This window comes from Platalea leucorodia, assembly GCF_965183815.1.
Source record: "Platalea leucorodia genome assembly, chromosome: Z".
In the NCBI taxonomy this organism is placed as follows: Eukaryota; Metazoa; Chordata; class Aves; order Pelecaniformes; family Threskiornithidae; genus Platalea; species Platalea leucorodia.
The window spans coordinates 89,884,635-89,907,032 of NC_138858.1; the positions used below are offsets into that span (position 1 = coordinate 89,884,635).

At 41.8% G+C, this 22,398-nt stretch overlaps 1 protein-coding gene across 1 annotated transcript; it reads left to right on the top strand.

Moving 5' to 3' along the window:
- Positions 1 to 5,591: 5,591 nt before the first annotated feature.
- On the top strand, positions 5,592 to 21,944 carry LOC309603057 (alpha-1A adrenergic receptor; the record flags this gene model as incomplete). Its single annotated transcript, XM_082337423.1, has 2 exons — positions 5,592 to 6,474; positions 21,433 to 21,944. The coding sequence occupies 2 exons, from the start codon at positions 5,592 to 5,594 to the stop codon at positions 21,942 to 21,944; spliced, it is 1,395 nt and encodes a 464-aa protein (XP_082193549.1).
- Positions 21,945 to 22,398: the final 454 nt, after the last annotated feature.

Here is a 22,398-nt window from a genome sequence, read left to right on the forward strand (position 1 = left end):
GAGTGCTCACTTTGAGTTCTCCAAACGACTTCGATAATTTTCATCTTTACTTCATTTATCTAATACATATAGCACTTCCCATTAATATGTGACCCCTAGCTTTAAACATCGTTGTACTTGCAAATGAGGCTGTTCAGGAAAAGTAAATCATCGGTACTGAACACATACTGCTGTCTTCGAAGTCTCAGACCACATGTAGCAGTATCCTCCAAGGTCCCTATTCTCAATGCAGCTGATTGATTGTCTTCAATGTACGAGCAGCTGCAGCCCAACAGCAACTATGCTGGGTTGATTTTTTTCTCTTCTTTGCTTTTTAAATACTCAGAACTTTTCAATTTATGTTCAGCTCAGCTGTGCTATAAGCTTTGGGCTCTCCAAATCTTAAAAGACAGAGGAATGAGCCTACTTCCAGCTTCAAGTTTAATAGACATTTAATATCACTTGCCTTTGGGGGGGGTTTCTTTCTTACCCAAGCAGACGCTAAGCCCTTACTAAACCCTGAGTCATGATTTCTCAAAGCAATACTTTTCACTAATTTCTGAAAAGGTGAATAACTAATCATGTCAAAGCCTATAGCACCTCAGAGAAGTTATTCCACTCCTGGTCTCAGACACAGGTTGCCTGCACGGTCTGGCACTAAGCCAAGCAGATTAATGATGTCACTTTGTTAAATGGCATTGGACACAGAAGCAATGGGATGCTGGGCCTTTGTATGACATGTAATGAAAAGACAATGCTGGCCAAAAGCCAGGATTTAAGGTCCTGATTTTAACAGAGCTAGAAAATAAGAAAGGGCCAGAGGCTTAGAAACAGCTGAGCAGCTGCATATTGCCTGGAGCCCTCCCTTGGGGACCCTCTCATGCTAACAAGTATAATTTATAATGCAGAAAGCATAAGATCTTGTTTGTGTTGAGTGCTATCTAGACAGAGTAGATACAACCCCTACTCCAGAAGGAATACAGTCCAAGCAACCAAGAGAAGGGAGAGAAAAACAGTTTCCTCTACTTCCTTATCCCTACAGATAGGGAAGATAAGCTTAGAAATAGACTTGCCAAAGATCACCAAAGAAGGTTGCAGTAGAAACAAGGACCACGTCCAGGACTCTTGTTCATTCCGCTGCCTGAACTCAGACACCTGCCTTTCTCTGCAGATCTTAACTGTAGAAAAACATGTTGGGTGGGATCCTACAAGACATTTAGTCCTCTCTCAATAGAGAATGAAAGCTAAGTAAAAAACTGTGACAGACCTTTGCCTAATCTGTTCTTAAAAACTTTCAGTGATGGATACTCATAACCTGTACAGGCAGTCTTTCACCTGTCTTCAGGGATGCAAAGTTTGAGATGAAACAACTCCCCCTCTCCCAGCCTCACACATCATGTTTTCTAGGCTTGTATCGTTCTCACTGCTTTCTCCTGAACTCTTTCTGATCAGTCCAAAACTTTTGAAATGGACATGTGCAACACCAGCCTATGTCTTGCCAAAGCTAAGTACAAAGATTGCTTCATAAAACTTAGATGTGACAGTAAACCTGCCTTGTCCATCTTCACCTGATAACATACATCAGCTGTACTTTGTTCAGTGACCCTCCTGACGTTGGTCTGTTAGCGGTCTCTGGGTGTAGGAGTTCTTCGCTGCGATGCATTTATTTTTCTCTGAGGATTTTAGGGCAAAAACCCTACTGTCTGGCACTTCCTTCTGCTTCCCTCCACTCCAGAAAGATGTCCTCTAGCAAGGGTATTACTCATAGATGAGCTGATACTTTGAGTAGAGTATTAATAACTGAAGCTATTAATATAAATTTATTTCCATTGTGCATTTAAGAGCTTGGAACAAGCCACCAGTATGGAGAGGTCATATGTATCAGTAGAAACAAAACCCTGGGCAGGTTTCATCTCTCTTCCCTCCCCTGAATCATTTAGACTCATTTTCCAATTGATCGAGTGAAACAGAGTTGCCTCATCCTAAGATAGGCATCTAAAATAGGTCTGCTGAATCATGGTCTTTAAGGGTCTTTAGTAACTCAAGCTTTCCTTTATTCATTTAGACTTCACTTTCTCCCAACATCCTTTGTTACTCAGGGAAGGACTGCTACCTGCAAGTAGCACTGGTGCCAAGAAAACTGTGGCGAAATGGAAGCTGAGCTTTTACAAATCGCCTCTTGTTTTTGCAGTTTGCAAGGTTCTCAAAATCAATTTGAATGCTCATCTCCTCCCCCGTCCCCCCTTGCGATTTCCTCTCATGGGGTCTTTTGTTCTAAAAGAAAGACTGCAAATGATACAGTAGCTGGAACTGTCATAAAGTAAGAATGAGTACACTTTCCCAAACTATTTGCCAAATCTACACAAATAGCACATTGCTGTTAGCTGTTTTTATATTATTCCTTCAAGTAGTAATGGCTATCCAAGAAGAAAGCAGAGAGTCCAAAGCTGTTAGAACACTGATCAGGGCTACCAACAAGTCCAGCTCTGCATTTGATGCTCTCCTGGGGGAATCTGAACATCACTTTTAAATTTGCCTCCAGTCAGGAAACACATGAATCCAACAAACAAACTTTCGCTCTCAAAGTTACTGCCCAGGAGGAGGAGCTGGTGGAGTCTGGCCTGCAAGAACAGGCACATGGTTCAGCTGCTTCCCTGTGGCTACAGAAACTGCTTTCCCTCGGCTTTAAAATCCCTATCTGTGTTCTGCTCTCCCTCCCTTTCACTTCAGGACACCATCTTTGTATTCATCTGTTCATCATCAGTGACTTGGGACACTTTTAAAAAAAATGTGGTTGAAAGAACCATGTGAAAAATCAACCTCACCTCAATGGCACATTCTGCTCAAGGCATTTCATACTTAAACCCCCATCCCCAGGTTAGCTGTGCTGCCTGCCCCAGTACTTTGTCCCACAATGCAGATTACATGGTCAGTGTATCTGTCTCTCCTTGTTATTTAATTCATGCTCAGTTTGCCTGGCAGGCAATTCTCTTTTTATATCACCAGAATTACTTGTTAGCCTATAAACAGGAGCTTATTAGCTGGCTTCCACTTTCTGATCTCTGCAGGAACTGGTAGTTTGCATGGAAAAAAAAAATATTTAAAACACCACTTGTCACCAGATTAAGTGCTCTTTCTTTCTGAGCAATACGGGAATGGCAGGGGATTACGGTAATGGCAAGGGTACTGCCTGCTACATCAGCAGAGCAGTAAAGTTACTGCTGCTCCTTGACAGTGTGGAGCTGAGCACTGCAACCGGAGAGGGATCCCTTGAGGGATGCTGGAGTCAAGCTCCTCACAAGCATTGGGAAACAGGGAATCAGCGCAACTGGGAGCCGTCAAAATACTGGTGGGGAAATAAAGGGAGAAAAACAGTGGATTTTCAGGCATGGAGTCCCATCCCTGCATGAAGAGAGGAGCCTGCCGTGTTGTGCTGTGAATCTCCTTTCCAGATGCTCAGAGAAGCTGTGCTGCCTTCTAAAGACTAAAGAGGTGAGCGTGGATTGGGGCAGGCACGAGGGTCTAGTATATGCTCTTCCCCAAACCACCTCTCTCTGCAGGTTGAGTATTATCTGGCTGTTTTTGAGCATTAATGTCTCTGTCAGTCCTTTTTGTTTCATCTCCTTGACTTACTGGCAAGTTTTGCTTCATGTGCTTAAAAATCAAGTTTGATAATTTCTTAATTTTCTAGTCTGCCGTCAACCCTATAATGACCGCAGTTATAATGGTTAGAGATGCTGGATGCTACAGTCACTTTTCATTGATGTGCTTAGTAAAATTTGTCTTTTTCTTTCTTGGAATTATTCTTCAATTTGTTCCCTCTTTCAGCAAAGAAAATACAAAAATCCAATTTCATTTCAGTGCACGGAAGGCAAATTCCCACAGTGCAATACCTTTTCATCTCCCGTCCCCCATCCTCCCTGCTTGTAAACTGGGAATTTCAAGGGTTCGGAGTTTTAAATGCCTTTGCCTGCAGGAAAATTCAGTTTTGAGATTCAGCTATGTGACAGTTGTTGCTGCTCAGTGTTTGCATAAAGTGCGATCTGAGGAACTCATCTGAAAGACCTAATATTAGGACACTTACAGTGCCTTCCCTTATCTCAAATTTAACAGGAGTAGTCTTAGTGGTGGGTTTTCACATGTCTGATCAATATTTTGGATGGGAACATTATATCCACATGTAAGCGTTGTGAAAGGCTTTTCAGCCCACACTTGTAGCTTTCCCCTTCGTGTCCCCCGCGTCTCAGTTCCCAGGCTTATCCTCACTTTTCCATCTGATGTACCTTTTCTCCATATTTAGTCAGCTAAGGCTGAGCTTGGTTTCCAGATATTCTGAAACGTTGTGTCACTCAGTAGGAAACTTGTTCCTTGCAACATCTTCTGCTTGGCAGGAATTGCTTTTCCCCATAGATCTCTAAAATGGGCAGTTTAGCTGGACTAATGAGCAGTTCAGTTGGTAAAGGAGTCACTTAATAAAGAAATCTCAGACTAAATTCTGGGCTTATAAATCTACTTCACAGTTTGTAGTCCTGAATTGTGTCCCACAGGTTTCTATCTCTCCTAGAACTGGTCTCTGCATGTGAACTGATAATTAGGATTGATTGCTTTCCCTGAAGGAGAATAGACTGCTGCCGAGAACGTGGCGAGAAAATTCAGGCAACGAAATCCACGTTGGTCTCTTTGTTGTTGTTAAACAATACTGGGCTGAAAAAGGTTGGTTCCACTGACTGGAGCCAGCCTGAGGAAGGCTCCCTAAAATAGCCTCCTGCTCTATTCTTATATGGGAACCATAGCAGTAATGAACGTCGCTTCTGGGAATCATTGTCTGTGTCTTTGTCTCCTTCAGGGGAGTGATGATCTGCAAAGAGCACAACAGCATCATTGACAAAGCAAACTTCATGCTTCCCTTCAGAGCAAGCCAGAAGCTGATGTAAATGAACTTTAATTCGCAGTCCAGAAACTCAAGTGACAACTGCTCTGCAGCATGGAGAAGCCTTGATTGACACTTCAGACCCTGAAGATGGGTGGTGGCAGGTATCTCAAATGACATTATTGAGCAGACACAGCAGCAGCCTCCACCCTGTCAGGTTTCTAAGCCAGTTGTAAGGCAGAATTAGGACTAACACAAGGTAATTAAAAGCATCAGTGATTTCCTCTTGGGAGAAACCTAAATTTGAGACCCTTTGGAATATTTATGTTACTTAAATATTGAATCTTCCCAAAAAGGCAGAAATTATTTTTAACCTGCAATTCCAATATTTCTCATAATGAAATCCTGGAAAGTAGGATAAATAGCCTCTGTTTTGTGTAGCCTCACTTCTGCACCCCAAGAAAAAATGCAAAAGGAGTTAAATTTGTCTTGGAAATAGTGGCTATTGACTGTGCTAAAATGGTAAAAACTTAGGGAGAAAGGTAGATTTTCTAATATGTTTCTGGATCCTTCTCACTGTTCCTGGTGCTGTACTTCTAAGACATTCTTAAAAACTCTTTTCCCCAGCAAAGCCAGGCAAATGTTGCCTGTAGAACCTTCCAAGAACTGATCTTATCACTCTTCCCACCTGAAAAGGGAATGAACTACAACAGCCTCGCATGAACTTTATCAGCCACTCACCATGGCTTTCCTCCCTGGAAACTCCTCCGACTGCTCCAACTGCACTCACTCTGTGGGGCCTGTGAACATTTCAAAGGCCATTTTACTTGGTGTTATCCTAGGGGGGTTGATTGTTTTTGGGGTTTTGGGTAATATTCTGGTTATCCTCTCTGTAGCCTGCCACAGGCATCTTCAGAGTGTTACGCACTATTATATAATTAACCTGGCTGTAGCTGACCTCCTCTTGACTTCCACTGTCCTGCCCTTCTCAGCTACTATGGAGATTTTGGGGTACTGGGCCTTTGGGAGAATCTTCTGCAACATCTGGGCAGCTGTTGATGTCCTTTGCTGCACTGCTTCCATTATGAGCCTCTGTATCATCTCGATAGACAGATACATCGGGGTGAGCTACCCATTGAGATACCCAACTATAGTGACAAAGAAGAGAGGCCTCCTGGCATTACTGTGCGTTTGGGCATTGTCTCTGGTGATATCAATTGGACCTCTTTTCGGCTGGAAGGAACCAGCACCAGAAGATGAGACCATCTGTCAAATCACCGAGGAACCTGGCTACGTGTTGTTCTCTGCTCTAGGCTCCTTCTACCTCCCCCTGACTATTATCTTGGTGATGTATTGCCGAGTGTATGTAGTGGCCAAAAGGGAAAACAAAGGTCTGACATCTGGTCTGAAGACAGAGAGATCTCGTTCTGAAGAAGTGACCCTACGGATCCATCGTAAAAATGCTCCTGAAGCGAGTGGATCGGCATCCAACCCCAAGAGCAAGCATCATTTCTCCGTGCGTCTCCTCAAGTTCTCCAGGGAAAAGAAAGCTGCCAAGACCCTGGGAATAGTTGTGGGATGCTTCGTTCTCTGCTGGCTTCCATTTTTTGTAGTAATGCCTCTTGGTAAGTAAAGCAAAACCCTCTACCTTTTACAACACCTTCCCTGGAGGGAGGGCCATGTTTGTGCCTGTGTACAACAATGCTGACCAGAAAACCTCTGAGAGAATAATTTTCTATCGGAAAGCTGTCAAAATCAAAACATTCACCATCACAAAGCAGTGAGCATAAGAAATGATAGTCTCGAATGAAACAAATCATCTCTGGTTCAAAGAGAAGCATAAAATTCTGAAAATAATGGAAAGGACTTAGTACTCTCTTTCCATACAGAAAATACTCTTTCAGAACTAGGACTGTTATTTGTGACCAACTATGCTATAGGAATAATACCTTTGGGGGGGGGGGGTGTGTTTATATCTATGTTTGCAACCAGTTCTTCAGGTGATATAAATACGTAAAAGGTCAAGATAGAAATGCATTCAGGGTCAAAGCAGCTGTTTACAGACTTGGGGCCAGATCTCTTGGAGTGCTCAGCACCTAGTAATTCCCACTATAAGGAAAAAAATCAGCTTCCTATCAGGAAGTTCACACTATGAGATACCACACTCCAAATGAAATGAATGTATTTTTTAATTTATCATAAGACCAGTCAGAAGACAGCAATGAGGATCCTTCAAACTAATTTTATACTTCTCTGACTTGCATCTATTGTGGAAACCCACCGAGACCACTGCCCAAACACTGGCTTCAACCGTCACACTGAATATGAATATTTATTCACCAGTTGTAATTCTAAAGGGGAGCAAAGTCAGGGATTTGTTCTGCTTTGCTATCACTGAAATATAAAGAAGTAATTAGAATTTTAATTAAAACCTGCTCAGTCAGCTTTGATGTGATTTCAGGGTTTAAAAGCAGAATACTAATTTCATACCTATATCTGAGTGTGATGTATGTGGCACATCACACTGAAGTTTGCTCTGCAACAGCTGTACTAAATATTGGTTTTTGAAACACGGAACCTTAAATCTGCGAGTTACTCAATTTCAGTAGCTTTTCTTATGGAAAGGGCTTATGCTGAGTAAGAAAAATAAAGTAAGATTGTGTGGAATTTTTAGCTAGTACCAGAACAATATGTACAATTAAGAAAAAGAAATATCAGCCTTACCTAAGCATGCAAAGAAAGATTTGGGGATTTTCTTTTAATTTTTTTTAAAACCTTATAAAAAACTGTTGTTTTTCAATTAACCTCTGGTGGATTTACCAAGATTACCAGATTGCTTTACAAAAACCTGTCACTAATGCTGCCATGTGAAAAAGCCAAAACTACAGAATCTTTTCTATTGGTCAATACTGGGAAGTGCCGGAGTAAGAGCTGTAGATATTTCATGAGGAGGAGCCCTGAGAGGCCTGGCTCGTGCTGTCCAGGATGTCAGCATGTTGGAATGCTGGTTGCCAAGATGTCTGAAACATACCCAAAAAGGGTTTGCAAGAACGCATTAAACACACTTCTTTTCGTCTGCAAATGTGGTTGCCCACACAGAGCTGTTGTTAATTAATTTGCTTAATATTTAAGAAATTTGCTGGACTCAAGAGTGTCTTTGCATCTTTCTTTGATCCCTTATAAGGAAACTTTCTTGAGGTTAGTTTCCCTATCTTGGTGGGGTTACTATGTTATTTTTAAAGCGTATAATAAGTCTTTCAAAACCTATTTGCTACTTTTGTTTAAAGTCAAAAAAATATTAAAGAGACAAGTGGCACAAAACCCCACAACTTCAAAGAAACCAAGGCAACACATCTGGAGGCAGACTGTCCCACTCAGAGCCAGAGACTCACCCAGAGATGATTGCATATGGCGTCCTACACGTATACAATGCAGAACGCTTTCCAAAAGCGTTCCATTGTCCGGTAACCATTGTCAGACCTATTCTGCAGGCAGGTGAAGGCAGGCGTAGGGAGGCAAAGTGATCCAGCCAGGATCACGCAGCAGGTTAGTGGCAGAGGTCAGACATTTCGGCTATACAAAGCACTCTTGTTGAAACCAATGGCAGTTGTGGAGTTTGCAACACAATTGGCTGGGCAACAAGAACTTTGGTCGGTCTATAAATGGTCCCATCAGCCATCGGCTGCTGCAGGTCACTTCAGTCATTTGTAGGAGTTGCAGCCTTTTAGAAGCAGACCCTCAATGAAGGTTGCCCATGAGACAGACGTTCTTAAATTGTGCTACACAAGCCACTTCAGATAGCTGGCAAGTGCTTGCCACTCTATGCAGCAGAAGTTCCCAAAACTTAAGTTTATTTTACTGTGAACTACAGCATCTTCAAGATCGCCATGTCTATTAACATCAATTCTACCAGTCAAGAACCAATGTGAAACAAGAAACAACAGGCTTGTTAAAGTGTATAACAAATGGGGATAGAAACTTTCAGGCTGTAGGTATGGGAAGGGCAAGAGTGATAGAAGAATATCAAGAGGGGGATAAAGGCATGAAACCCATATCAGTAGATGTTGCTGCAAATAACTGGAGAAACAGTTTGAGTATCACTGCCATAAGACAATATCTTAATTGAAATCAGTGTGTAAAGTTGCCAGTTACTATTTGTGTAAGTAATGTCTTTCTTACCTCCTTAGATTCATTAGTTTCATTCCAGACAAAGGCTTTCAGTCCAATAGTCCAATACACCTTCTTCTCACTTGGCTTTGACTTTTGTGGAGTAAGCCAGGGAATGATAATCCTGTTGCATGAAAAGAACTGAGGTTAAGAGTTGTTTTTTTGCTGAATGCTGGAGTGCACACCCACCCTTCACAAAACCTCTGTAAAATAAAAGAGTGTCAAAACAACTGATTTCCCCTGGAAGAAGGCAGGTTTTCATTTCTGCAGGCACTTCCTCTCCCTCTTTAGAGGTGACCCAGTGGATCCACTCCTAGTCTTAAAGCCTTCCTGTAAAAGCTTCTTTGAACTCACCATATCTTCACATATTGTTTAACAAAACCTTCCAAGTCGAAGCTCAAGTGTGTCCCAACAAGATCCACAGTCTTTGTATTCCCCTAATTAAATCTCAGTTCCTCTATAGACACGTAGCCTTCCTAGTGCAATGAAAGGTCCTTTTCCGTGATAGTTTAGGGAAGGCTTAGACCAACTGAAATGCAGAGTAAAAGGTAGCGATAGGCACCTAAACAGGAGTTTAAACAGAGCCAGCAAAAGCTGTGAGGTCCTTTGCCTAGGTCCATTAACCTCTATATATGACAGCCGTTCTCAGTGAGTTCAAATTCTGTCTCTGCTCCACAGCAGTGGAAGTCTGATAGTGTAAAGTGCTTTTTATTCTGCTGATCTTCCTTTGAATTGCTATTACACAAAATAAGCTGTAAACCCACTGCTGAATTAACTTTATTGGGGGAATTCTGCACAGACTCTTCCTATAAATGTCATTGCCTAAGAGCAATCATGTCCAACACTGTAGCCCTAGTATTAGGTTGTAAAGAAAGACTGATGTCCATGTACATCTACAGCTCTCTTCAATTGCTTCCCAAGCAGAAGATTTTCAGATATGTCCATGAAACTTTCCTCATTCTACACTAGGCATCCGCCTTCCTATAAGGATAAGTATACAAGGGATATATTCAACAGAAGGAAATGTTAATCTTCTGAATAGATTACTCGCCTGTTTAGGAGCTCTACATACTTTCACTGGCTGCCACTTGTTTAATGCAGGCTGATGTTTGCTCCAAGCAGACTATGAGAGCATCCTGCCCCATCCAAGTAGTCTATTATTCAGCCCTTCAGGGAAGGTAGCTGGAAAGGATGTTTCCCTGTCCACTTTAGGGCTATTGCTCTCACATAGCATCTTCTACACCTGTTGCATCCTTTTCTTAACCTCTTATTTCTTTTTCTGCAACACTTAATCACCATATTCCCAACTGCTAGCCACTTAGGAATCCCTTGAGCGTCCCCATTTAACATCCCCTCATGTTAATTTACGTGGTGAGAATAGCTTTAAAAGCTTTTTAGTGCTGACCTTCACACTTTGGTTACCCCATGCTTGGCTCCTTTCTCAAAACATAACTGCATTAAAGCACTCCATTGAAATAGCTAGGAGGAGCGCAAGCCAGGTGTCATGAACAGGGATTATGCCCCATGCACTCCTTTACATGAACAAGAATACACTGCTTTACTGAAGGGAATTAAGATCTATGATCTAGCTAGGAGGACTAGCAGGTGATAGAGCTGCATTTTTGTTTCATACACTAGTCAAAACCTTCTTATCATCAAGTTTCTTTTTTCCAAGTAACCTATAAAGTGACTCCCTGCTTCTCTGCTCAAAGTTCTTTAAGATCTTGTTTAACACGTTGCTAAAGTTCTTTAAGATCCTGGAGCAAAAAAGATGCCCTAAAGTAAGCAATATTGCTTTTCAAATTGGAGCAACCATATTCTCTCAGGCACCAGCAAATAGAGACTACTTGAAGCTGAACTAGAAACTTGAGAACAGGCTCCTAGAGAAACTTGAACGTCAAGGAGCAGCAAGAGCAGGGCTACTCCAGGAGGGAGAACAACCCAGGAACAGAGGGTGACAACAGCGCAGGTAGGACCCGTGCCCTCCACAAAAGCGTACAGTCACCGTACCTCAGCAGAAGCAGGCAGAGGTGGCATCTATGACAGGTTCAGCTGACACCACAGGTCCAGTAAACACCACACAAACACAAAATAACAAAACAGAGCGATCAAAGAACAAGCTGGAGCTTGCCTACATCACTCAAAGAGGGGTAAGGAGAACAGCCTCACCTTACATGCAGCTCCTAGGGCAGAGGGCTTGTGAGTAGAGGCCAAAGATGAGGCTCATCTGGGCAATTAAGGCTTGTTGGGCCCTGGCACTCTGCAATAATAGCCTGTCACAACAGCATGTTTCTTCCATTTCTGTTTTTTGTTTTCCTCTTGCAATTGCTAGGAAGGGATATAGACAGACATAGAAAGAAATACTCAGAGCTAGAAGAGTCCAGAAATTCAGTGCATGCCTGTAGTGATGGCACCAGTTTTCAAGGTGATGTTGAGGATGATGTCATAACTGACAGAGAAGACCTTTTCCTGTAGCTGGAAGACACTTATGGGTTGCTCTGGGAATTTTTCACGTTTATTTTCAACAACATAGATGACAGTGCTTGGAGGTTATTTGGAGGTGAAACATGCACAGAACTGATGGAAAAAAGAAAAAGGGTTGGGATATTACAAAAATGGTCCTAAATTGGGATTGATGGTTCGTCTTAACAAACCCTCACAAGCAAACTCACAAAGTTTTGTTTGTTGTCCACTCTCTGTGGCAAGCTATCTTAAATCTATCTGGTTGTAGCTGTTGTGTTCAGTAGCAGAAAGAAGAAAAAAGGGCAAGTCTGAGCCAGGATGTCACAGGGGAAAAAAACAATACAGACTACTAAGCTGGGCAAGGGAGAGGAAGACTTTTAGCATTTGTCAATCATTCTCATGATGAAGAGAGCAGAAAAGAGGATACGCTGGAGGGTATTTATATTTGCAGTAGAGTAGTAAATTAGTCTTGTGAACTGACACAAACGCTGTCAAGGGAATCCTCTAATCCTGTCTATGTGCCCATCTGCAGCTCATTTCTAATTACTATTTTGTGGCAGTTTTTTAACTGGAATCAAAGAGAAAGACTCCCTACTTTCACTAGAGGTAAACCAGAAAAATAAAGTGCATTTTTCTATCTCTGCCATTGATGCAATGTCTCAGGAGGTCACAAGGTAAGGAGTAGGAACACGCACCAACATCTGGAGGTTGGTGGATTTATCCCTGTGTTTTCCTGCGAGGTTTGCATTTGTCGTATATACCATCACTTGTTATATGTTTTAATAAGGTGGCTGACTTAACTATAGCACCTTGCTTGGGCTCCAGAGGCATGAGTTCATACCTAGTCCACTCAGCTGTAAATGGGAAACTTATTTTTGGAAGTCAAAGGTGGCCAGATATGACAGAAAAACTGTGGTTGTTTGTATGCTGTCAGATACAGAAGTTCATTTACCTTAATCACGTTGCTAAGGCATGATTGACGGGTCTTTCTCTGTGTTGCAGTGCTGGGACGACACAAAGCTTTTGTTTTGTCTGTTAGGGTACAGTATTTCCCAAAGGCTGTTCTTCAAGGGCCCATCTAATGTTTGGTACCACTGAAAAACATGTCAGGTATAGCTTTATGGCCTCTTACTCTTTTCAAGATCATCTGAGTCTCAATTCAGTGTGTTTTCCTGCCAGAACATGTTCAGATCAACTCCCATGGTTTCTGGATAAGCCATCCTGCGTCCTGCCCACTTACTGTCAAAGTAACCGGGCTTTGGACCATGTTCCTTTGTCATTGTGAACCAGAATATGACAGAGTTGGGTCAGGGAAGTAAAGCCAGGGTCTCTGCTTCGCCCATATCTTATCACAGCAGGAGTTCAAATACCTGCTACTGCCTAGAAGTTTGTACTCTGCAATTCACTCTGTTCCATGCCTACTGACTCCTGCAGACAGCAGTGTTTTAATGAGCAAAATCTGGGAACATCATTTCAGGGTAACACACAGGCTGCAACCGGTGTGAGATTCTGAGAACCGCTTAAATCTGTTTTTTAGGGACTTTTTGGGGCACAAAAAGGCAGTGCTTGTGATTCATCCATCCCCCCTAGTTTAAGGAGCCGTATAATGGGAACTGCCACGGTGTGAGATTCAGCAGTGAGCTGAGATCCCTCAGTAACAAGCTAACTGTAGGTGCTGAACAGAAAGTCACCATTTTCCTGTAGAATCGAAATAATTTTGATTGATGAAACTGAAGCAATGGATAGTATTGTTTTATCCTGTTATAGAGAAGGTGTTTATATGTTGGGAGGGTAAATAAGTTTGCCGGTGGGGAAAATAAGAAAGAGAGAGCAAAAGTTTTCCTGGGGAGAACTGTGTAGAATTGCACCAACATTCCAGGGAATCACAGTGGAAAATATGGGACTACAATACACTATCCTGGCATTTCTCCATACAGAAGGTAAATAGCTTCATTTCTTTTTATGAATCACCTCTTTTCTTCTTTAGAATTGGATAGATGGTCTCATAGTAGTAAATAGAAGCACGGGATCCTCCTGTACCTCCCACCTCTTTACTTGGAGGGCACAGAGTAAGGCAAGCAGCCCGTGCACTCCCTTGACATTGTCATGGCTGGGTCGTTCAGATATTCAGAGAAGCAAGGATCTGAATCCCCTTTCTTTTCGTTGTTCAGCTGATAATAACACAATAAAATAAATTTAATAAAAGCTGTGACAACCTAACCCTCAATACAGTTTTCATATCAGAAAATGCTGAACTCCAGCCATGGAGGAAATATTCAGAGCTAGATTCCCCACATTAGCATTTCAGTGTGCTCCCTCAGCGACAAAAAGAAAAAAAGAAGTAAAGGGGAAAACAAACAAACAAATAAACAGAATAAAGCCCCAGCTCATTCTCTGGAGCACAGGTCAGGGAGAAGAAGGGTGTTTACACTCCTTGAGTCACGAAGCACAAGTGTGTGTGTGTGTTAAGCCATTGAATGGGGAGAAAATAAGCCGTGAAGATAAACAGCCAAGATATTTCCTTGGCAAGTTTTGGTTTTTTTTTTGCTAATCACAAGGGGCGTTTTTCATAAACACAGACTGGAAAGGCTTTGTTGGTCTAGGTTGATAACTCAGCTACACTGAAGCCAATGGCAAAGCTCCTGCTGACATCCCTGTAGCCAGCATTTCTCCACTGTTACAGAGTCCTGAAACGTTGTGTCCTACTGACTCATAACCCAGCAAAGCAGCGGAAGGAATTGGCGATATTAATAGCCATTTAAACTGAAAACAAGGGAGAGAAAGTGGACTTAGTGGTGTTATGTTTCATGATTCACGTCTACGGCTCTCCTGCATGCACTGCCTGTCAGAGAAGGCTTGTCCTTGTCTTCCAAATGTTCCTACTTTGTGTAGTCACCACTGTCAAGTCCCTGGAGTAAATGAACCAGGAATGTAATTTTTCACTCACTCTCAGACATCGTGGTGCAATTTAGGATTTGTTAGTGATTGAAAGGCAATGAGTGATTCTCCCACCCCACCCAGCAAATGTCAGGATTTGTCTTCAATTTCGATACGTGAGGGATAGATACTCAGCTTTTGCTGAAGAATATAATTCCTGTATTGCTAACCCCAAGGATTCCAAAATCACGACCGACAACCACGTAGTGACAAACTCGTGAGACAGGCTGAGACAGACTCATCTTTTCAAACTACTCTCCGAACCACCTGCTTGTTTTTTTTAATTTTTAAAGGAAAGCTAAGTTTTTGCTGCAAGTGCATGACTCTGAGAGCAAGGGCTTCGGATGAATATCAAATATCTTAAAAATGTGAGCAACAAGATCCAGAATCATTCCACTGCAGTAACAGCATGGGAGCTGGAATTTCAACAACAACAAAATTGATTTGTAAAACAATGTGATTATTTGGGTTTACATGGGTAACAAAACCTCAGTTTACCTTCCCATGTTTTTTTATCGGCTTTCTAAATCTGCAACTGCCCACAGTGAATCTGGAAATAGTTGCTTGCTGAGATGTTTGCTCTTTGCCAGAAATATCATCCATCGTAAGTGGGTACAATATGAAACAGAGCATAAATTAGGTCTGAAAAAATGCAAATAATCAGAGCACCGTTCCCAGACTGACCCATTCCTGTTGCCTGTCCTTTCCACCTCTCACCTGTGCCCAAACACCCACACCCTCCTGAATTCTTTTGTGAAGAGAAACAAACTCTCACTCTTTCTACAGCTGTTTATTATGGGTCAGGGATATCTAGGCACAAAGTCACTCTTATTTCCCCCCTGAATCAGCCACAATATTCCATGCCCTGGGACAGGCACAAGTGTAAATGTACAAGACTTGCTAGATGCAGGCTTTTACCCTTCCTCATGTCTACAAACCACTGTTCTGTATTTGTTATGTTAATTTGATTGTACAAAACCCAGAAGGGTTTCTGACCATTCAAGGGGTTTTTGATCCCATTTTTTGTTCCCACAGAAAATACTTTCCATAAGGGAGCAGCAGGGTGAGACGTGCTGGGAGAGCATATATGTACAGAGCGCAGCTGTTGCATGTCTGCAGCAATACATATATATATAAATATACTTTCCAAGAGGTGGTTTGTGTTTGACCCGAGATGCAGTATAAAGTGCCAGTCTTATGGAATAAAGTTCAGTGCTAACATTGAGCTTGGGAACACAAGATGTAACACATTTATCAACGTTTGTAGAGCAGACTGCCTCGTGAGAGATCTAGGGTGCCCTGGTACACAGTTAATCTGTGTGGGGACATCAGTGCTCCTCTGTGCTTTATCCTCTGGGTCTTTAGGGCAATTGCTTTGGAATAGCTGCTGCCCTCTAGCTTGACCCCTTTAGGGCAGATCCCAGGACCTGAGTTTTAAGCTTTGCCTTCCTGTAAACCAGACCACTATCCCCATTCCCAGTTCGCTGTGATTCCAGAGGCGTGTTTCCTATACGTCAGAGGCAAGAGATGCTAGGATTTTTGTTTGACTTCTGTGCAAGGTTTAAAATAGGTACTTCTCCTGATTCCCTAGGACACTTCAAGCCTTGATAACATAACACTAACAAATACTCTTTGGTTCTGTGCTCACAAGGTTCACAGGCACTGCTGTCATCTCCTGAGCGGAATCTGGAGCTGCTGACTCTAGGTACTGCAGGCAGCTTCTCATTGCAAGCTCTGAATACAAGGGCATGACTATTTTGCAGGTTATTGCTGGTCTCTCATCACATGCGGGTGCAGACCTGATCTCACCCACGCACTAACGTAGCCACACACCCCTGCGTGCCTTTTCCTGTGCTCTGCCTCAGTCACCGGATTTGTGCCATACAGCATTAAAGGGGGAAAATAGTAGTGAATCCAAACAGAGCTGCAAGATTTAGTAGCAGAGATGGATTTTAACACCACTATGGGACAAAAATGTATAGGATCTTATTCCCATAGTGCTGACGAAGACGTCAGAGTACAGAGTAAACAAATAACCCAAGTTTCTATAGTCTGGCAGCTTCTAAATCCCTCTTTGCTGTCCATCAGTGAAACGACGCATGACATCAGTACTGGTTTTTAAACAACCTATAATCAAGCAGCTCTGTAACTTCTGACAAATGACAAAGTCAAATTACATCTTTGTGACTGAATTGGCACTTACTCACCAGGAGGTACATGGAAAACTTCTCTCTCAGATCTGAAGAAACTTCTAGTCGACAAACAGGCAAATAAATGGTGAGGGAGGGGAATGAAATCCTGACATTTTCAGGGGTGAGTGATGGAATACTTAATGGCAAAGGATCTCAGGAGGCTAATAGTACATTTTATTTAATTTTCATATAATAGGCAATTGAATTGTGCTACTGACACTTGAGAGTCCTCAACCTTTTGAAAATAAAGCAAATTCAAGCATCATTTAGTCAATCTACAATTCAAAGGCATTAAAAGATCAGTTGAAGTTTTCTTTACTGTTCCTCCAGCACAGACTGCAGGGAGATAATGTATGATGAAGCCTCTAAACTGTAATCAGTTTTGCCACTATTTATCATTTTATTCCTGACAGTGTACCAGGGAAGACATTAAGGCCTGTGAATTGCATAGAGAATTAGTTTTAAGAAAGAGAACTTTTCACTTCTCAGCTGCTGCTCACTATCCAACTCTATTGGAGGATACCTGGATGGCAGCGCTTTATTTATCTATGATTACACCTAGCCTAGAGTGAGAGAATTGGAAAAGCTTGCTCTGGAGAATTAGGTGCTATAATAATTCTGCTTTCTCAGTCCTGACTGCTAGTAGGCAAGTGTCCAAACCCAAGTGGACACTAATTGGCAGCTGCCAAGTGGTCAAGGATTGAATGGACACGGACACTGAACTGCTCACCCCAGTTTCACCAAGTTTCTTTTGTTTTGCCTACTGCTACGTAGGAAACAGTCTTATACCATAAAGCCTAAAGAAGAGACATTTCACCACTCTGCTTGGTTGTTTAATCTCATGGTTAATTACAGTCATTGTTTAAAAAAAAACAAAACACAAAGCCTATGTTTTATTCTTACTTTGAACTCATCTGACTTGAGCTGCCAGCCACTGCCCAGTTCGATGTTTCAGCACACTGAACAACACACTTTATCACCAGGCTTAGCAGCACTGTTTGAAAATGACTCCCACTTCCTACCAGATACATCAACCACTGATATTAATCATCACAGCAATGTCACTGAATATTAAAGGCCTGGAAGAAAAGAATACATTCTTAGTATTCTGATTCCTCAAGGACTTGGAGAATACAATATTTTTCCCCTTTTGCCAGATACTCAGGTAGCCAACAGAAAATATTAGGTAAAGTTTCTGAACTACAGAGGTAACCAGGTGTCTGCAATAGAAGGGCATTTCTTTCTGTGGCCCTTGGAATAGGACATCACACTTCTACAGAGGCACTAAGCAAATGCTAATGTGTCAAGAGTACCTCACAGCAGTCCTGCATCATACAGAAGGATTTTGCTCATTTTACAGAGAAGATGCATGAGGTGAAATATTTTTTGCACCCTACACAGTATTTCAGTGGCTCAAGGTTTAGACCTGCTGATCTTGAGATATATTGCTCTGGAAGTTGTCAGCATAAGAAGAGGGTCCAAATTATTTCTACTTTGATTTTACACCTAGCTCTGTTACATATTGGGTCCATTGACTACCAATTCTAGCCTCAGCCCTTTCAAGATGCTACTGACAATATTTCTTCCTATTGAAATTAGTACTGTTTCATTCACAGGACAACACACAGTTATAATGAAGCCTGGAGACAGAGCTTTAGCTGGTCTAAACTTACGAAACATCACTGACTAGCACAACCAAGTGCACAGCAGAGAAAAACTACTGTCCCAAACCCCAGGTTGTATCCACCACTGGAAAGAAAGAGTTAAAGACAGTGTGTGATGGGGTCTACAGACAGCAAAGCTTGTATGTCGTTAAAGCTACTTTGTTTTCTTTTCACTGTGTGTTGTTCCAAGGCAACAAGTCTCTACACTGATGAACCAAAAAAGGTTACGTTAATAAATTAGCATGCAGATCCCCACCCCAAAAAAAGAGCAAGAGACAGACTCTGACACTGGCTATTTTCTATTTTTATCAGCCTTTGGCAAGGCATTAGCATTCCATTTAAAGTGAGACAGAAGTTGCAGCAAACAGGAATTGTTATTGTTTACCCATTTTTACACTCAGCCTCACACAGCTGATTCCCTAAACTGAGATTTGTTTCACCTTTTGTCTTAACACAAAATGGGAAAGCAGTAGATATGCTGCAATTAAATGAAGAAATAAAGAAAAAAATAAGCATGATTTGGGCATTTAGAAGCCTTTCGTTATTTTTCATCTGCCAATGACTCCAGCCAGAAAATTCTTTGAGAAGGTTATTTAGTTGTTTTTCACCAAAGGAAAGCAGCATTAATTTGCTGAGAAAAATTCTAGGTTGTGGGTATGCCTGCTCACTCATGCTTAACTGCAAAACAGCATTTGCTTTCTCTAGCACAACATTTTTGGTCTTAAAAAGTAGTTGATGTTGAAACTGATAGTGAAACTGCTCTGTCTAGCTAGCTTGGAGCAACACAGAAGCAGACACGGCGGCAGCAAGGCTCGTGCTTGATGCCTAGGTTGTAACTGGGGTTAGCATCAGAGGTTCAGCGGCTCCCATACAAAGACCAAGCTCCTGCGGCATGTTCCGCACTGCCTTTGGGTATTCTGACTCAGTCTCACTTCTCTGCTGCTCCAACACACACCAGATGGGCTGGGTCTTAGGGGACCTCTCCCAGGTCAGAGATAACTGGAAGGCTTTGGACCCCACCACATCTCCTATTTCTTCCTGGACAGCAGCGTGTCCTCTGGGCGCATCAGCTCCTGTCAGAGGGTAGGAGCTGGTACCACGGCAAGAAGACAATGCTTTGCATTTCATGCTGGAGACCATGTTCAGCAGAATGAGCAAGTCCTTAATCACATTTGTCTCTCTGGTTCAGACGATATTTTGATACATTCTCACACAGGCAAAAACACCCTGAGAATTCCTTTCTGGCTTCTGCCGCTTGAAAGCATTTGCTGCACTTGCTGTAGCTTTGTTTGACAAAGATGGGAAGAAAAAGATTCAAACTGAACTTCAGCAGCTCTCCGAATTAAATTAGAACACTCTCTGATGGCATTATTAGCTTTTCCTAAGTCAGGGGAGGTCCAACGAACAGATCGATCCCTGTAAAGCTTAGGAGCTGATTACAGACGTAGTTAAACTGCAGAGGATGACAAATGTATCGATGCCTAAATCTTGCACAGTAGTTCTTTCAACACATACATGCTTACGATTTTTCAGGGGGGAAGCAGGAAGACAAGCATTTGTCAGTACCAGAAGTCCTGTTTCTTATAAACTTGACTATAAAGTCCAAAATGAGACAATTATGTTTTCTGGGAAATTATTTTTCTTCCTGTGCCCAAACTAATTACGGACACTGGTATGATAGAACCACTTTTTTTTTTTTTTCTCTTTCTTTTAAAGGAGGCAAGAAACAGCCTTTCCTCTTGACAACATATGGCAAATATTTTTCCTCTTTCTCTGATTCTAGATTCATTTTGCAAAACTGGTCTTAGAAGTGCTGTTGTCACTTATTCCCACCCCGGCATCACACTGAATTTAGTTTTCTGGTTCATTCACATTCAGACAATATTGTTTTTATTTCTAAGCAAAGAGAAGTACCAAATAAGAGAATTACAGGATCTTGTTACAATGGCCACTTTCTAATGTCATTCAAGAAAAGCAACAAATTTCTAAACAATTCTCCGTAAGCAGCAGTGTTGACTCTTTGATATCTTAAATATGTCTCTGTAGCTTTATAATAACATCTCTCCATGAGTAAATCTCTTAAGCATTCACTGGCATCCTATTTAAATCATTTAAAGTTAAAAACTTGCTTATACAAGCAGTAAGGAGCTCAAGTAAGGAGCTCAAGTTGTAGTTAAACAAAAACCCAAAAGTTTGGCATTAGGGAAAATGTTCCTAAGATTTTTAAATCAGCAGATAACTCATAATTAAATCCTATGTATCATATATCATAATCAATTTTTAAAAAAGGATATTAGTAATGCTATTTAATTTTCAATTCACATGGTCACTTGTAGTTGACTGTTGTTGTGCCAAGACAGTGAGGACTAATGAATGCACAGTTTATGGCTCTGTCACTGATATGCTGAATAAGCTGTGTCAAACAATTTCTAATTTTTTGAACATTATCCTGTCTTCTATGGAATAAAAAGCCCCACAGTACTTTCCTTACTAAGGAGCCATCTAAGTTCTTGCTGTTTTAATCATCTCTGGGCATGTATATATCAGTTTCCAGGAGTGGCTCCTGTGTTCACTGACATAAAAAGGAACCTTTCCTTAACTTCTCTGAATTTTAGATGCATTCTATGAGACTGAAAAATGTGGAAAGTTAGATTTTCTAAAGGTTTCAAGGGAAAATGAGTACCCAATACTTTATTATTTTTAAGACTTCTAGCTGGAATGCAGTCAACTCAGTAATCCTATTTTTCTCCTACTCTGACTTCTGAAGTGATGTCATTTTCTTGCCATTTGAAGTCCTTTTTGATGACCTCCTAGATATGACTGTTATTTGGCTAACTAATCTTGAATTAGAAGTCCCGGAGGAAGTATTTTTCTCTATCACTTGATACCAGTCCTCTTGCTTCCCTCTCTAGCTGTAAATGGGTAAACAAAGCTTGGATAATAAAGTAGATGTCTTGAATCGATCTCTGATAGAACATCCACGTAATGGCACAACACCGTACCTTCTGAAAGACTTGTCCCCGCAGGAACTGGGCTTCAAGTCATAAATTTTCCAAGACAGAACAGAATCTTATTTATTATTTCCAGTGTTTAAGTTTCTTTGGTTACCTGCAATTTCTCACTGCCTCTGCCTTAACGCTCTGTGTATTTTCCATTTTAGGTTCTTTCTTTCCTGCAATCAAACCCCCGGACACACTTTTTAAAATAACATTTTGGCTTGGATATTTAAACAGCTGCATCAACCCCATAATCTATCCGTGCTCAAGTCAAGAGTTTAAGAAAGCGTTCCAAAACGTCCTGAGAGCACAGTGCCTCCCAAGGAAGCAAGCAGCAAAGAAGCAATCCCCAAGTTTCAACCTCAACCATCCCACTAGCCAAAGCATGGAGAGCGGCAAAGGTGTGGTCCGTATCCCTGTTGGCTCGGGAGAAACCTTCTATAAGATTTCCAAGTCGGATGGGGTCTGCGAATGGAAGATATTCTCTGCTGTGCAAAGCATGCCTGCAAAAAATGCAGTTTCTAAAGACTGTACTGCTGCCAAAGCAAAAAGTAAAGGTTTCCTTCAGGAATGCTGCTGTGCAGGCACTTCAGGGAACCTTGTCCATGAAAATTGTAAAGTGCCAACCATTAAAATACACACCATGTCCCTCAGTGAAAACGGGGAGGACGTCTAGAGGACTGAATGTGCCAAACTCCTGGCTCTGCTAATGGGATGTTGCTCCTTTTATTGGGAAGTAGAAGTAGATGCTACAACAGTTGAAAGGATCCAGGTGAAACAAATAGCATACTGTAAAACAGGGCCAAAGCTTTTGAGGAGTGATGTCTTTGAGTGCTGGTAGCCTGAACGAAGCCCCTTAAAGACAGTGAATGGCTTCAGTGGACCGTGAGCCACGGTCTTCTGAGAGACTTACCTCTGCAAGTCATTTGCCTGACATTTAAAGGCTTTATTTTTCACTGTATTCCCCTATTTCAAAGTTCCTACTGCTCTGATTTATGTGCGACGGGGGAAAAAGAGCGAACTACAAAGACCCCATGCTGATTTTGGCATGGATACTTTCAGACAGCTCCACATTTAGAGCCATTTTGTGATTCTGTCCGTCCCCCGTCCCCCCCCCCCCCCCAAGCTAA